The following is a 14,867-nucleotide window of genomic DNA, read 5'->3' as shown; positions in this document are numbered from 1 at the left end:
ATCAGCTGTGCCCTTTGTTGTTGAGAGAGTTCGACTCAATTGAGAGATGATGATGATATTATTTGCCATTGAATTGGGAGGCGAGTTCATGAAAATCTCTTCTTTGGCAAATGATTCTCATGTAAGAGTGTTCCTCTGCATTATAGTACACCGTGAAACACACACACACACACACAAACACACAAATGTTACGACAACACAAACTCCAAACAGTGTCACTGATTCATTCATCTGTGTCAGTAGCGAGTGAGGCTCATGGCCCGAACATTTGTTGTACATATGATATGTGGGTGACAAACCTGCTGTCGGTGGAGATTTGGAAGGATAGAGTCCTATAGAGTCTGCTTCGTATTCCCAGGGGACCATTGGCGATGGCTCCGGTCCAGAGTGACAACACGGAAGCAGGTTTTGTTTTTCATGACTTTGTCTCTTGCTTGGGGGAGGCTTTTTTAGTGCCATTGTATTGCAAAACACTAATTGAAGCATATCGCTTTCATCCCCGCTCATTTGTGAGCTCTCTTCTTCCTTTAGAGTGCCGTTTGTCTCCCCGCCGCTCGTGCACCTTGTTGGTTTCTTTATGATGTATTGTTTCAGAGATTGACGCTTTATTGTAGCCGGGTGCTGATGTACATGGCAATTAAATTGAAGCCCCAAAGAAGCGTCACTTCAATCACTGTCTTCTTTCACCGCTCTCTTATTTCTTTTGATTTCACTTCTTGCTTCCATCAGCGCCTCCAAACACACACACACACACACACACACACACACAGAATCACTTCCTCTCACCATTTTTCACCGTCATGTTAATACGCACAATAATGATGTTGCAAGGCAGTTCCAGTTTTGGGAGTTAATTAGAGTGGCAAGTTAAAGCCCACACAGTGGAAACAATGGAGGCTTTGCTTTTGCTTTTTCACAGTGGCACAAGGAGATAATAAGCTAAAGTCAAACACTGTGAGCAAGCAGGCACCAAGTAATTCTGACAAGCCTTCTACCTGACTCGACATTTCCTAATGCATGCGGCCCATATTGCCGTTATCCAAATGACAATAATAGCAAGGGGGGATAATAACTGCATCTATAAATGAAAGTGGGAAACCAGTCCCAATGATGTCGCTGTGGTGTGGCGGGAGCACAATGCAGAGCTCTCAGACTCCGGCAAACATTGGGCTGGCTGAGCAGAACAGGGGCTGTTGCCATGGAAACCTTTGCTCGGCTCACTCACTGAAAACTGTGTCATTACCCTGTACTGCCGATTGGAGAAGAGAGAGGAGGAGAGTGGGGCGAGAAAGAAAGAAACATAGATGAGACAAAGATAGAACTGGAAAGATAAAAGGGAAAACAAGCGCCAAAGAGGCCCACGTCATCAAACTGTGCTCTAATTTTGACACCTCTAACTAATGCTCTCCCCACTTTCTGGGCTTGTCAGTGGAACCTGAGTTTGCTCCTTAATAGCTGAACAACTTCAATACAGTAGTAGCAAATAATGTGGGAAAATGACAGGGAAAAACAGGGCTGTCAGGTAATAATAGGACAGGTGTCACTTTGTTCTCTCCCTGCCATTGTCAAAAACAAGCTCCTTCTTGGCTGTCATAAATCACATTCAATGTATGTGTTTGTCAATACAACACAATCAGAGTCAAAAAGGGAGTCCAAGCTTGTTAAAGTCTGACATATAGACAATTGTACGGGCTTCTACTTTGATGATTGTCACTTGGCTGGTGAGTGTTTGTACAGAGTGAGGACCACATCAAAGGATTTACAGTCAACTATTTACAATGGCGTGCAAATAGAGGCACCCTTCTGATACGGGCATTGCACCGCATGATTTCCCCATTTGGAACGTGGCTTGTTTGCACTGCCTCGCCGCGCTTTGTGTGTGCGTCCGTACTTCTATTGTGCTACAAAAAAGACAAAGTTGGAATTGAAGTGTAGCCCCTTTCCAATGAAATGCTGCCCTGTCCGGCACAGCTCCCAACAGAGACGTTCCCAAAGTACTGTGGCTTTCTGATGGTCACGCAAACAACAGGAAAAAAAGCCTCCTCTCCCTCCTGAAGCTCTAATGCAGTGGTTCTTAACCTTGTTAGAGGTACCGAACCCAACCAGTTCATATGAACCCGTTATAAGTGAAAAATAAAAATATGTTTTGTTTTTTTTACAAATTCAAGACATAAAAACGCATTCATTAAAAACAGAAAAAAAAAAAACATTTCAAGACATAAGTAGCCTTTTTTTTAGTTGTGCACACACAAAATGAACCAGCCAGTGATGGCCAAGTGGGCGTGTCATAACTAATTGACATGTTGAGTCAGGTGTGTCTTAACCTCCATGGCAGAGGCTTCGTCGAACCCCTGAGACCGATTCACCGAACCCCTAGGGTTCGATCGAACCCAGGTTAGGAACCACTGCTCTCGTGATTTTGTATCTCAGTAACCACCGACGCAACTTGTTTCATTTCAAGTGTCAGTACATATTTGTCTGCCGATTGTATTATTAATGTAAAAAGGTTTCTTCAACATCATTTCATCATTCAACTTTTTCACAACTTGAGAATGTTAGTTTATTTGAGAAGGGTGATTAATATTTTCAACAGTCTCCATTAAACAATTAAAATACTTAATTGAAGGTAAAAGAATTTGTGCGCCCCAAATGTGTACCGATTTGAAAATACTACCTAAAATGGGCTCTGAAAGGGTTGTTTTGTCTTTTTTTTTTTTCACTTCATAAATGCCCATTTTGTTCTGTTGTGATTCTCTTCAAACCAAAGCACTTTTCGTCAGCCTGTGGTATTTGTCTTTTTGTTCTTAAAAGAAACCAAGTGAATCTACTGTTCCAACTCAAAATTTGACTCTACCAACTGTGAATTACGAATAATTTACCTCTAACGAGTGTCACTCACAGACCTCGTGTTGAGTTTGCTGCCAAGTGACCGCACCACCTCGACTTATCTTCTCTTCTTTCCCACCCACAGCTCCCAACACTGCGCCCTATGGGAGTACAGGAAGTGCGCACGTCCCGATGGCCTGCCGGTACCTGGTCCTGGCTCTGACCACCTTGATGGTGGCGTACTAACGGCGGAGCGGCGAGCAAAATGACTGTCGAGAGCATTTACGAGTCTTTGGTGGCATCACCCATGACTGGATTCCAATCGGGAGGAGTTTGTCGCAAGGCAAAGAGTGGAAAATATTCATTATTTTTTCGGTTTTTGTCATGGTGAACTTCATGTAAATAGTATTTGTTGTTTACTTTCTTTGCGTTTTTTTTTTATTTTTTGATTGATGGATGAAATCAGCCCCTCCCGCTCCCTGGCATCCAATCATATCAAACGCTCAGCTTCACTTACTCTGTTTATCTTGTCTCATGACTATAACAAAACAACTGTGCCAATTCTAGTCTCTCAGTGCGGATTATTACCATAACAATGTTCTTTTGAATGTATTGTAGGTAGCTGAATGGAAGGAAAATCTCAGTTGACTGTAAAAAAAAAAAATATTCAAAAGCAGTAGTCACCTCATTTTGTTTGTGTTTCATTAGTGTGCCTGTTTAACAGCTTCAATCAGGTAGGCAAAGTAGAAAAGTCACCCGTCACATATCTTTATCTGAACAAACTTTTTTTTTCTTTATTTGGACTTCAATCATATGACAATGTACAGATGATGGCCCCGTTTACCCTTCACAGGTATAAATGTTTGTCACATTTCTTTCAGATTTGTTTCTGTTGTGAGGAAAAGCCGAGCTCACGTGCTTTGCTCATATCTTGGAAGTTTCAATGGTCCATTGTTTGCATTTCGGGAGAGTGACTCACTCCTCTGTCTTTTACAAAAGAGTTCTTTCAAAAATGGATCTCAAAATGGATAGATACCTAACAATGTTGTTGCACTTGAAATTGTTACGGTATCTGCCACTTTCAAGAGTGCCATGGAGTCAGAAAGTGGTCGTTTAGATTCGATGAAATGCGACCCCAAAACGTTTCAGCAGAAAAGAATATTGTGTGTGTGAGTCGTTAATTTTATTTAAAAAAAACAAAAAAACGAAACAGCCTATTTTGGGGCAGACGGAATGAGATATACACTGTATAGATTATATATATCAACATGCACATTAACATGCACCACCGGTTGTATGAAATAGCTATTTCTAACATAGACAATAAATATAGGCTAATATCGTTTATAAAGCGTGTTAGTGGGCACCGCCATAAATGTGACATCAAACTACTGCATCCTGTGCAGTAAGAAAACATGGCTTTGCCCCGGTTTGACAACTTGGATCTTCGATTTTGGTTTCCAATTTTCCCAGTTCTCCGTAATGCAGTATTTGTACCAAACCAACTCTGTCATTGCCACACTTTTTTTTTTCATAAATAAGCTTAAACATCGCAGAAAACGTTCTCCTAAGGTACATGTGATTTCTAGAAAAGTAATTATCTTTCAAACTTGCTGACTTTTCAATCCAAGTATTTGCCATGTTAGCTGCGGAAAACTGCTTAGCAATCAAGCTTGAATCATCCACAGACGAAATGAGCGTCCATCGCACGAAAACAAGCGTTCTATTTTTCTTCATTTTGTAAACTGAACCTGGTGACTTCTGACTTTCAGTATACGGCATAATCATCCTCCGGTATCTATCGATCTACAATGTAAGAAGATACTGCAATGCCTTAATAGTAACGTAAGTAAAATACTCACTGAAAGACTTTTAGACAAGCCACTAAATGTTTGTTTGACATACTGTATTCTTGAATGTTCCATCCGATCAGAGAGTGCAAATCATTCAATTGGGCGCAAATTGAAAAGAACATTTAACTGAGTTGCCGTCATGTCAAACTCCCAATATGCTCACATGAACTTGAAACTGCAAATCTTCTAGCGAAATAGCCATGGCAGTTAAAAGACTTTAAAGCACAAACACTGTTATTGCTTCTATGTTTGGTTTTGTGGTGATTTATTTTTATTGTAGGCTTGTTAAACAAATGAAAAAAAAAGTGAAAAGAGAAATTCTGCACCATATGGTCTTGTTTAAATGTTAATCTACAACGAACAATGAGTGAGGAATATATTTATTCACTTCCTTTATAAAAACAATGTATAAAAGTACATTTGAAACAACCGGTTATGTGACACTTGTTGGATTTGAATGGGCATACAATGGCATTGATTGAGGTGTCATGACTGTCCGGGGGATTTATTTGTCGAGTAAAAGAACAAATGTTTGCAATCAATTGAGTTCCTTTTTGAAGTGTGAAGAGGGCGTGCACCAATATAACAGTATTATAGAACAGATTCAGTGTGTGTGTGTGTTTATATGTGGAGAAAAATACAGATACATGTGTATCGTTAGAGCCAGTGTGTGTCGTCCTAGTTTTCACACACTTGAGTGTTTGACGTGCAGAGTGTGCTTGTGATGCATGTCGACATGAAAAATCCACCATTTCATTTTTTTCAATGCTTTTTTTTTTAAATCACAGTCGCCTATCATCTATCCTGTGGATTTTTTTTGTGGCCTATTTGAGGACAGCCTGAAATTTTGGTGGCATTTGTCACCTGCTAGTGAAGTGGTGCCTTGAGATACGCATGACCTGACTTTCAAGTACTTAAAATACTATGTATTTATTTTGCTTTGACTCAACTTAGTTCACTTCACAACCTGCCGTAGCTTGGCAAAGAACAATTCTCCCCTACCCCCCAAAAAAAGAACCTTCAAATTGTTGCCACTCCCAGTTGCCTTTAAATCAGATAGCTTACGTAATCATAATTCATAGTGGGAATGAAAGATGGTTTTAAAAAAAAATGCTGATACGTGGTGCTGTTTTAGAGAATGTATATTCGACCACAAACTGTGGCAAAACACATGTAGAGTGACAATATAACAAAATTCACAAGTATGCATTCTTAATCCTCTGCGAAAAATGACTAAAATTACTCTATTATAGTGATTCACTTACAATGTTTGACTGAAACCTCGCCTGTATCACTGTATTAAACTGTTGCCCGGTGGTCAAGGTACTGACACCGAAACTTGACATTCAATTTAATGTTCCTACCGTGTTTTTATAAAGTACAATTTTCCTCGTTGGCTAGAAGCAATTACTGGCTTTTCAGTTCATTTTAATGAGGAAAAATGATTATTTAATTTGAGTGCTTTGAGTTACCAGTGTTTTCACGCAATGAATTAAACTCATATCTCAAGGCACCACTGTATACCACATCAAATGTACTGGATGTTGAATATTAGGGGAGGAAAAATGGCATAAACAATTCCCTTCTATTCATTCGATCTTATTTGCAATTACAGCCTTCACGTTCTGACACTTAAACCCATACGCGAGCTCATGAACGCTCATTGGGGTTAGTCCCTGTGTAGCTGCTGAGTCATGATTATTGTGGCATATCATGCACATTTGTTGGCCCTTGAACGCGTTGTGCAAATACTCGGCTGAGCTCAGATGGGTAGATGCCACGGTGCACACAGCATATAAGGATTATCCTGCTTTTGCGCCCGCCGTCCTTTTTGACTGCGCTGTTGCAAGCTAAATCTTCTGGCTTATTTACAAACATAAAACACGGTTCATTTCATCCCTGAATGCATCGAGGGGTGGTTCGGTTTGGACTTTGTTTGCACAAACTAGAATCACATCATGTTGAACTCCCGATGTGCTTCAACAGGCTGTTTCATGATTATCTTCAGTCCAAATTAAAATGTTGATTCACAAGTGGGAAGCTCACTGCCTCACCTCCCCGCTGACATAAAAAAAATCACCTGATTTAAATAAACCCTTGCATCTATAGCAACCCCACGCTTGAGGTTTGAAATGACTCCATGATTCTGGATCCAACTGATGCGTTCATATCCATAGAAGCCACTCCATGCTACTCCTGGGATCTAAGAAGTACTGTACTAAATGTGCCTTCAAAGTATTTGTCAAACACCACAGTGGCAAAAGGTGACCTTTAATTTGAGCCGCATTTACATTCAGCAGTATTATTTTACTTTGGGAAATATCAATCAAGCTTGTGTTTTCCGGGGAATGGGCATGCTAATTGATTAATAGATCTTGAAAATTTGGCCAATGGGGTGGAATGTGAGACAAAATGTAGTGCACTCCTTGGATGCAAGCAGCAGAGGTGTTGGTGATTCCATCACTAGGTTGCTATCAAAAGAAGCCCAATGTGATGTCAGCTATTGTGAGTTAATTAAGCTACGTACGGATGATGTAGCACAATTCCCGAGTAGCACTATTCTAGCATTGAAACAGAAGCATAGAACATTTACCAGTAGATTTCCTGTTAAAAAAAAAATCATAATAATAATAAAAATAGCGTTGTGTACTGACATAAAGTTCTAGCAGGCAACTAGCGGTGTGCTTAGCTTCGCCCTGCACTAGCCTACTGTGCTAATGCTTCGCTGAGAAATGGGCCGGTATTGTTTATTTCTTATTTTGTGGCAATGGAAATGTACAAAATAATAAATAAAATAGCATAGCGATCAGAACCGCACTATTGGTTGGAAAAAGTAAAGCTTCAGAAATTTGCTACTTGCTAAAATCCAAATTAAAGTTATTATGTGCAATCTTGTACTCGCGACTTTCACTGGTAACGGGCAGAATTATTTACACACACATTCTATTTTTCTTTTTTTAATCCATTCACATGTTTGTGCGATAACATCATAATTATGTTTCCCTTTAATTGTAGCCAGAAATGTACTTCACATTGACCTTTGAGGACCTGACAAAATCACTTAAGGGAGCAAAAGAAGAGATGAAGTTGCACTTTTCTTAAATTGGACTGCCTTTTCATCATGTTGACTTTCCATATTATGCGACTCCAAATTCCATGCACTGCATTTGTTGCCCTCAATATGTAAGAGATGCAGGGTTCAACTCCTTCTTTGACGCACATTTCTTTTTGCTTTTAAAGTAATAGACACAATCTGACAGTTAGCTTCCGCGCAGCTGCAATAAAACAACTGAACTAAACAATTCTTCTTGGAAGCAACCGATTTCAACAATCAGCAACACCTCTACCAGTTAGAATGCATCTATCGTAGAGTTACAATGTGCGGCGATGAGATTGCACTCGAGTGCTACGTGAAGAACTGACAAACAGCACACGCAACGTGTGGCATTAGTGTTTACAAAAAGACTATTAGGGCCACACAAAACATAAATGTATATAAGTGATAATAGTAAGGTTTGGTTTCTCTGTGTGTGTGCGTGTTCATCAGTGCTACTGGGGGCCACATTGAGCAACACACTTCCTAATGAGATGTAGAACAAAAATTATATTTTAAAAATGAAGAAAATGTATGCATACCTGCAAAATATGTACTCGTAATAGAGCTCATTTTTGATCCTACATTTTTCAATGCATGTATAAAAACTCTACTGTCCTCACCCAACAGCAAAGGGTTTGAAGCAAACAAAAACCACATACTATTTATCCCCAGATCAAAAGGCTCCCCTCCATAAAAAGGCCATTGAAAGAGAGTACAAAACTGCTCAACAGGAAACCAACATTAATTGCAAGAACTCACATATTTTTGGACAAAAATACACTCACTCACAATTGTAAAGTTACTGAGTTTCTATGTTTCTTCTTGATATCGTTCCAAAGCCGTAAATATATATTATATATATAATTTGGCCTACTCACGTTGTAGTATAAGGCAGCACAAGACCCAGTGTAAGCACAACAAAGACACGTCTGCCATCTACTGGTGAATGTTTATATTACAACTTAAAGATACAGTTGACCACTGCATAGTTGCACTTGGGCCATGGATTCTCATATTTGCAGACATTTGTATTTTTTTAAATAGTTTTTCATATTTTGGATTTTTGTCATTTTTTCCGTGGGCCACAAGTTATCGATAGATAGATAAATAGATTGATTGTTCTCAGACGGTTGTTTAACACCAAACCTTACTATTACTACTTTTAAAACTACACGCGCACACACACACACACACACACCCGCACACACACATACACACACACACACACACACATAGAGAGAGAGAGAGAGTTTGATTCCTACATCGCATCATTTGATTTTATTTTATTTTGTGACTTTTTCCTCATAAAAATAATTTTCTTTTCTCAAAATATTACTTATTTTTTCTCTCGTAGTGTCCTTAATTTATTTGTAAACTTTTTTTTTCAGTGTGGGCCCCAATGCTTTGTCATAGCGCTCAAATGAATACATATATTCAATGTTATCGTGATTTGACACCCCTACTGCTCACTTCAGGATGATTTAAATATGTGTTGACCTGAAGGCAAATTAGGCACCGTGCAGCTGCATGGTGCTTTTATTTATTATTTGTAATTCGGTTTTTATTATTATTTGGGTTTTGTTTTTTTAATGGAGGGGGGTTGGCTGTGCTGTTCATGAACTACCTTCCTCCTATGTAACTTTAATTTGGAGATATGTTGTTCCATTCTGCCATCTGATTCTCTGCGGCAGTTACATTGCACCACTGTGAGCAGCACAGTTGTGAACCAGAGTTGTGAACCTCAAAAGAACAACTCAAACACACTCGCATTCACTTGCTGGATGTATTTTTCACACGGCAGTCTTCCTGTCAAACACATGGGGAAGACAAAATGAACTTTGCCCATGTCCTAGAAAAAACAATTGGTAAAACGCCCCCACCCCAAAAAATAAACCCCCAAAAACATTGCTTTCACATTTACCTTAATGGAGTGTCTGCATGTCGGACATCCCATTAATGTCAACATTTTTAAAATGACAAACATGGACATAAGTGCGCAATTATTGGTGTTTGTTCAAAATGGATGGACTTTCCTATTCTGAGGGCGCCATATGATCAATTCTCCTTTGTACTATTTAAGGTTGAAGATATGATGGTATTACTTAAGAAACATTGTCAGGAGAATGGAAATGTTTACTCAAATGTATTTGAAGGTCCTAGATGCCGCTTGTATATTTATAGGCTCTAAATCACTGGAATGATAGAAATAAGTGGCATTGATATACCTATACCTATATATATAAATGCATATTTAAATATATAAATATATATTGATATTTGTCCCAATACGAGAAAATCCATGTACGTTAATTGATTCAAAGCTTACATTGTGTTCAGTATAGCACGTATGCAAGTCCATTTTCATCATGTTTGATGTAATTTTGTAGCAGTGGTTTGATACTAATAAATGGCAGTCGATGATGGAATTGTAACAATGTGAGGTTTGTTTCTTTTGTCAAAGGGGGTGGAACAGTGGAGAATTTGGTTTGTGTCTGCCACAGTCAAAAGCATCCAGGTTTGAATATGATGTCAACACTGAAGGCTACGACGCTCAATTTGAGGTTGTTTTTGTGTTAAAAACTGTACTGGCCATGGAACAAATACAGTTCCATGCCACATTTGGAACAAAGAAAATTGACCTACAGCATCAAAGTTTGTAGTTTCTGCCTCGCTCTTTGCTTCTGTGGGTCTTTTTCATTTCATGCACAGTAAAGATTCTATATAGTTGCAAAAAATAGTCTGGCACCTGAGCAGGGGTGTGTGGACTTTTTATATTTTCATGTCTATTACCGGTATATGTTTTGGTAACAATTTGAGTGCCGATATTTGTTTGTCTGTTTGTGCCCTGGTATCAACTGGCAACCAGTCTTGGATGTATGCCACCCCTGACCCCAAATCAACCAGGATAGGCTCTTGCTCACCTGCAACGCATGTTAGTAATATATTTTTGTGTTAATGCACACTGCACCCTAATCATTCTATCAGTCTGATTTTCACAAAAACGTATTTAAAAAAGAAAATAAAATATAGCTTTATCTTTAACCTACGGTGGCGCGTGACCTGCGTCACCGGAAGTTGTTCGCGTTTAGCAGTCTGCAATTGCAGCTTGTGATCATCAGAGCTTTTGCACTATATCTTTTATTGTAAACATTGTTCTCATTCACAGTTTGTTTTGTACAATTCGCCGAGGGGACAGGCAAAGAATGGGAATCTGAAGGGCCGAGAGAAGCATTTTAAAACGGTACGCGTGAGTCTGCCTCAGTGTGGAGCATGGCTCAGCGTCAGGCTATTACTCATGGCACGCATGTGTACATGCGTGCGTGCGCATGCGCAGCAACGGGTCGATCGCGGGAGGTCGGTTGATCGAAAAGTAGACCTTCGGTCAAAAAAGTTTGGGCACCCCTGCTTTACAGTACTTTTTTTTTTCCTATGGGCTCGGGGCTCAGGATGGATGGATGTTGTTTAACTAAATAATTTTGTGTTGGTCAAACAAAATGCAATGCAGAGAAAGAGTCAGAGTAGCTTATAATATAAAATAAAGTTTTAGTTATCTGTCTTTTCCTTTGTTTGACGGTATGCAGGTTGTCTTTATTTGTTGTTTGTTGTTCATTAATTGTACAATACTTGAGGTTAAGTGTGACACCGACCGTATAAGTAAATCCCATTTACTTTCCATTCACATGTGATTACCATTGTTGACACTGCGCCTATTCCACAAATGACTTTCTTTAAGCCTCTGATTGAAACAGCCTCATACAAATAGAGATGTTGCCCATTGAATGAATGCGAGTTTGTCACTGTTTGTACACTGTTTTTTTTTTTACTATTGTTGGTTGCAATATAAAAACTTTCTCGATAGACGTTTGCACAAGACATGCATTGAGACCAAGCTGTTTGTATCGCATATAAGCATTAAAGGCCAATTTTCCATCATGTGACTCCCTGAAGAGGGGAGGATAATGCCATATGATGTAACATCTGAATTCTTTTTGGCTAATTTCATGTGCTGGAATAATCGGAGGTATTGGCAGAAGACAACAGTAATGCTGCTTTTCTGCTTATTCATTTTTTTAATGACCGTCAAGGAGAGTACTATATCACATCGAAAACACTGTCGTAGTTGAGCTCTCAGAACTGGTGCCCAGGAGTTATCATTGTGATGTGCTGGTAAATAGTTCATCGTTGTAATGGGAACCTAGGGGGGTGGGGGTGGGGAGGGGTTCCCACTGGGACAATGGAAGCTACTAATTGCCCACTCACATCAGCCCCCCATCCACTGACTCTTTACTTCTCGGCAGCCTAACTATTGAGTTTTACGGCATCAAGATGAACTCTGCAGCACACGTTAAGTGGTCCAATAATTAAAGCTTGTGGAGATTCTCAAGATATCACAGCTGGCTGCGTCAATTCCAATGACTTCAACAGGTTTCTCTCGCCACTTCGCTTAATTGAGGGGAGGGGGGGGGGTCATTGAGTATCAAAACTTGGGCTGTTTTTTCACTTCTTTTAAGCTTGATCTCACCTGCAGATACTGCAGCAGGCAGAAGAAAATGTGGGGGCTTTGCCAGAGAGGCAAATGAGACGAGGTAGACTTTATCATCCTCAATGGCTGACTTAGTCCAAAACGTGACAGCAGTGGAAGGCAGCCAGCGAGAAGTGCTTGAGACTCTTACTAATGAGTCTGTGCTCTGGCACAGCAATTAAGAGGGGCCAATGCAGGACATTATTCAGCAACCAAATCATTGTTGTTGTTCCATAGAAACCTGCATGTGTCACATTTTGGGGATTTATTTTCAGGAACGAAAATAATAGCAGTATTTCAGCAATGTGGTTCCTTAAAACACGCACGCACGCCCACACACACACACACACACACACACACACACACACACACACACACATAAATGAACAACTGTTATGGGTAGTACCGATTTAGCACAAGGAATTGAGAGCTGTGTTTTCACAGTGGGTGTTTGTGTTGTGTAAAAGCAATCAGTCCATTCTCAATAAAGTGTCTTCTCTTTCGGGCCGCCCGCACGTGAGCTGCGGTCTGTCTGACTTTGAGGCAGAGGCAGGCTACACCTGGGACTGGACTGGTCTCCAGCCAATCACAGTCATAACTATGTAATTAGCTCATGTGTTAAATGACTCTTATAATGGGAAATGGTTGCGCTGTCTTGAACAGAAGTGATGCAGAAGCAAAATGTTTCCCTGATTAATAATCAATCACCACCAAGGCTGAAAGATCATTGTTTTGTATGGTGTGTTTGTATCGCACGTGTCCTCATTGTGGTTGCGCGCTAACTGGAGCCGATCCTGACCGGAGAAAGGGGTCATCCATTCGAGTCGATTGTCTGTTACATTAAAAAACTTTATTTCATGGCATAAATCAGGCAAGTCCAAAGTCCGGCCCGGGGGCCAAATCCGGCCCGTGGTCGAATTTCATCCGGCCCTCGGCCCCTGTCATAAAATCAGTGCCGTCTGGCCCGCAGGTTGGGCGCAATGGAACACGTGTTGCATTGACTGAGGTCTCGTAGACTGGTGAGTGATGTTTCATAGAGTACTGCTTCCCTCTAGTGGCTAAATGAGTAATATCATTCACTAAATGAGTAATAGCATTTAGACACTAGAGGGCATCACTCACGAGTTAACAAGACATCAGTCCGTGTTTATATTGACTGATATGTCATATTTCAAATGGTCCTTGCAGTTGTGGATATGTGTATTGCTTGTTCATTTCCCTGTTGTTCGAGTCAAAGGTTTTGTGACTATTGAAAAGTCATGGTGATACATTTTATGTTTCAAATCAATCAATTTGCACTCAGGAGACTTCCGTTTAAGAAAAAGTCAAGTGAATAAGCAGTTGCATGTGATATACCCGTTTCAAATGAACCAAAAGAAATTCTTAAGATTGTTTCACATTTCCATTTGTATTTTAATTTTAACAGACTGGCTTACTAAAATTTGTTGAACAATATTGTTGTTCAATGTAAAGAATGTCAGCCAAGGTCGGCCCCCCGACATTTTACCACATAAAATCTGGCCCCCTTGGCAAAAAGTTTGGACACCCCTGGTATAAATAGACCAAATATTAGTACAAATATCGTTTGTATTTTGTCGTAGACTAAAAATACTCAGTACAGCACAAAATTCTGTGAGCTTCTTGCCACTAATGCAATCGAGGTTAACCGGACAAACACTGGCTCGTTTCTGGCTGGTGATGTGGCTTTCCATCGCAGAGAGCAGGGAGCTTCGTGGCGGCATATACACTGGCTTGTTTCCGGTCAGGGCTTCGTGTCTCTGACAGCAATGACTTTCGAGCAGGTATAGAGAGACTCATTTGGCTTCCTCTCATTGGGGCCTCGGGCTTCTGTTGGCCACAGGCAACAAAGGGGTCACTGTGTTTTTTTTCTTGTTTTTTCTCTTTTCAATTCAAAAGCCTCCCTAGGTTTTGGATTTGTCATCTGTTGGACTATGATTTTTTTTTACGGATTCACGATCGGCAGACTGGCAAACGGGTGAAATTTACTGACGGAAGCGATGAAGGAGGCGCGGGTGAAATTACATGGTGAACAAACAGACTGACAATTACAGGTACATTTTCATTCAGATTGAAATAATGACCGGGCTGACTATGACTGACGCTTACTCGGGCCGCCGACGATTGAGGAACAAAACGTAGGCAAAATGTAGTAAATTTATTACCCCAGGCATGTGCATATTGCAGAGTCAAAAACGACTTTGCAAGAGTAGTTCGTTATGTTCGTTTATAGAGCACTTTCAAACAGCCATCGCTGCATACAAAGTACATGGAGCAATTTAACATACACAATAAACAGTAAGACGAATCAGTAATAAAGGCGGTAGAAAGCACCAAGCAGTAAAATCAAGAACAAATCTAAGTCATGCTGAGTCAAACGCCAAAGAATACAAGTGAGTTTTGAGGAGGGCTTTAAAGATGGGCAGCGAGGAGGCTATTGATGTATCCACAAGAAATAAAAATGTAATATCATTTTCCTGTTCAAAAAAAAATATATATATATATATATATATATATATACAAGGAGAGTTTATGAGGGGAAAAGATGAAC

The 14,867-nt window shown here is 40.0% G+C and overlaps 1 protein-coding gene across 2 annotated transcripts in view; it reads left to right on the top strand.

Moving 5' to 3' along the window:
- The window catches only part of negr1 (neuronal growth regulator 1), a 125,658-nt gene extending 116,003 nt beyond the window's left edge, over nt 1-9,655 (top strand). For both annotated transcript variants that reach the window (XM_052074625.1, XM_052074626.1), the window contains one exon: nt 2,972-9,655. In XM_052074625.1, the coding sequence (XP_051930585.1) occupies nt 2,972-3,072 (101 nt within the window). In that variant the 3' untranslated portion in view covers nt 3,073-9,655. The remainder of the gene's footprint in view (nt 1-2,971) is intronic.
- The last annotated feature ends 5,212 nt before the right edge of the window (nt 9,656-14,867 follow it).

The sequence above is a fragment of the Hippocampus zosterae genome, chromosome 8, assembly GCF_025434085.1.
Source record: "Hippocampus zosterae strain Florida chromosome 8, ASM2543408v3, whole genome shotgun sequence".
Lineage (NCBI taxonomy): Eukaryota > Metazoa > Chordata > Actinopteri > Syngnathiformes > Syngnathidae > Hippocampus > Hippocampus zosterae.
The sequence above is the reverse complement of the archived record's forward strand: the minus strand, read 5'-3'. Positions and strand labels throughout refer to the sequence as shown.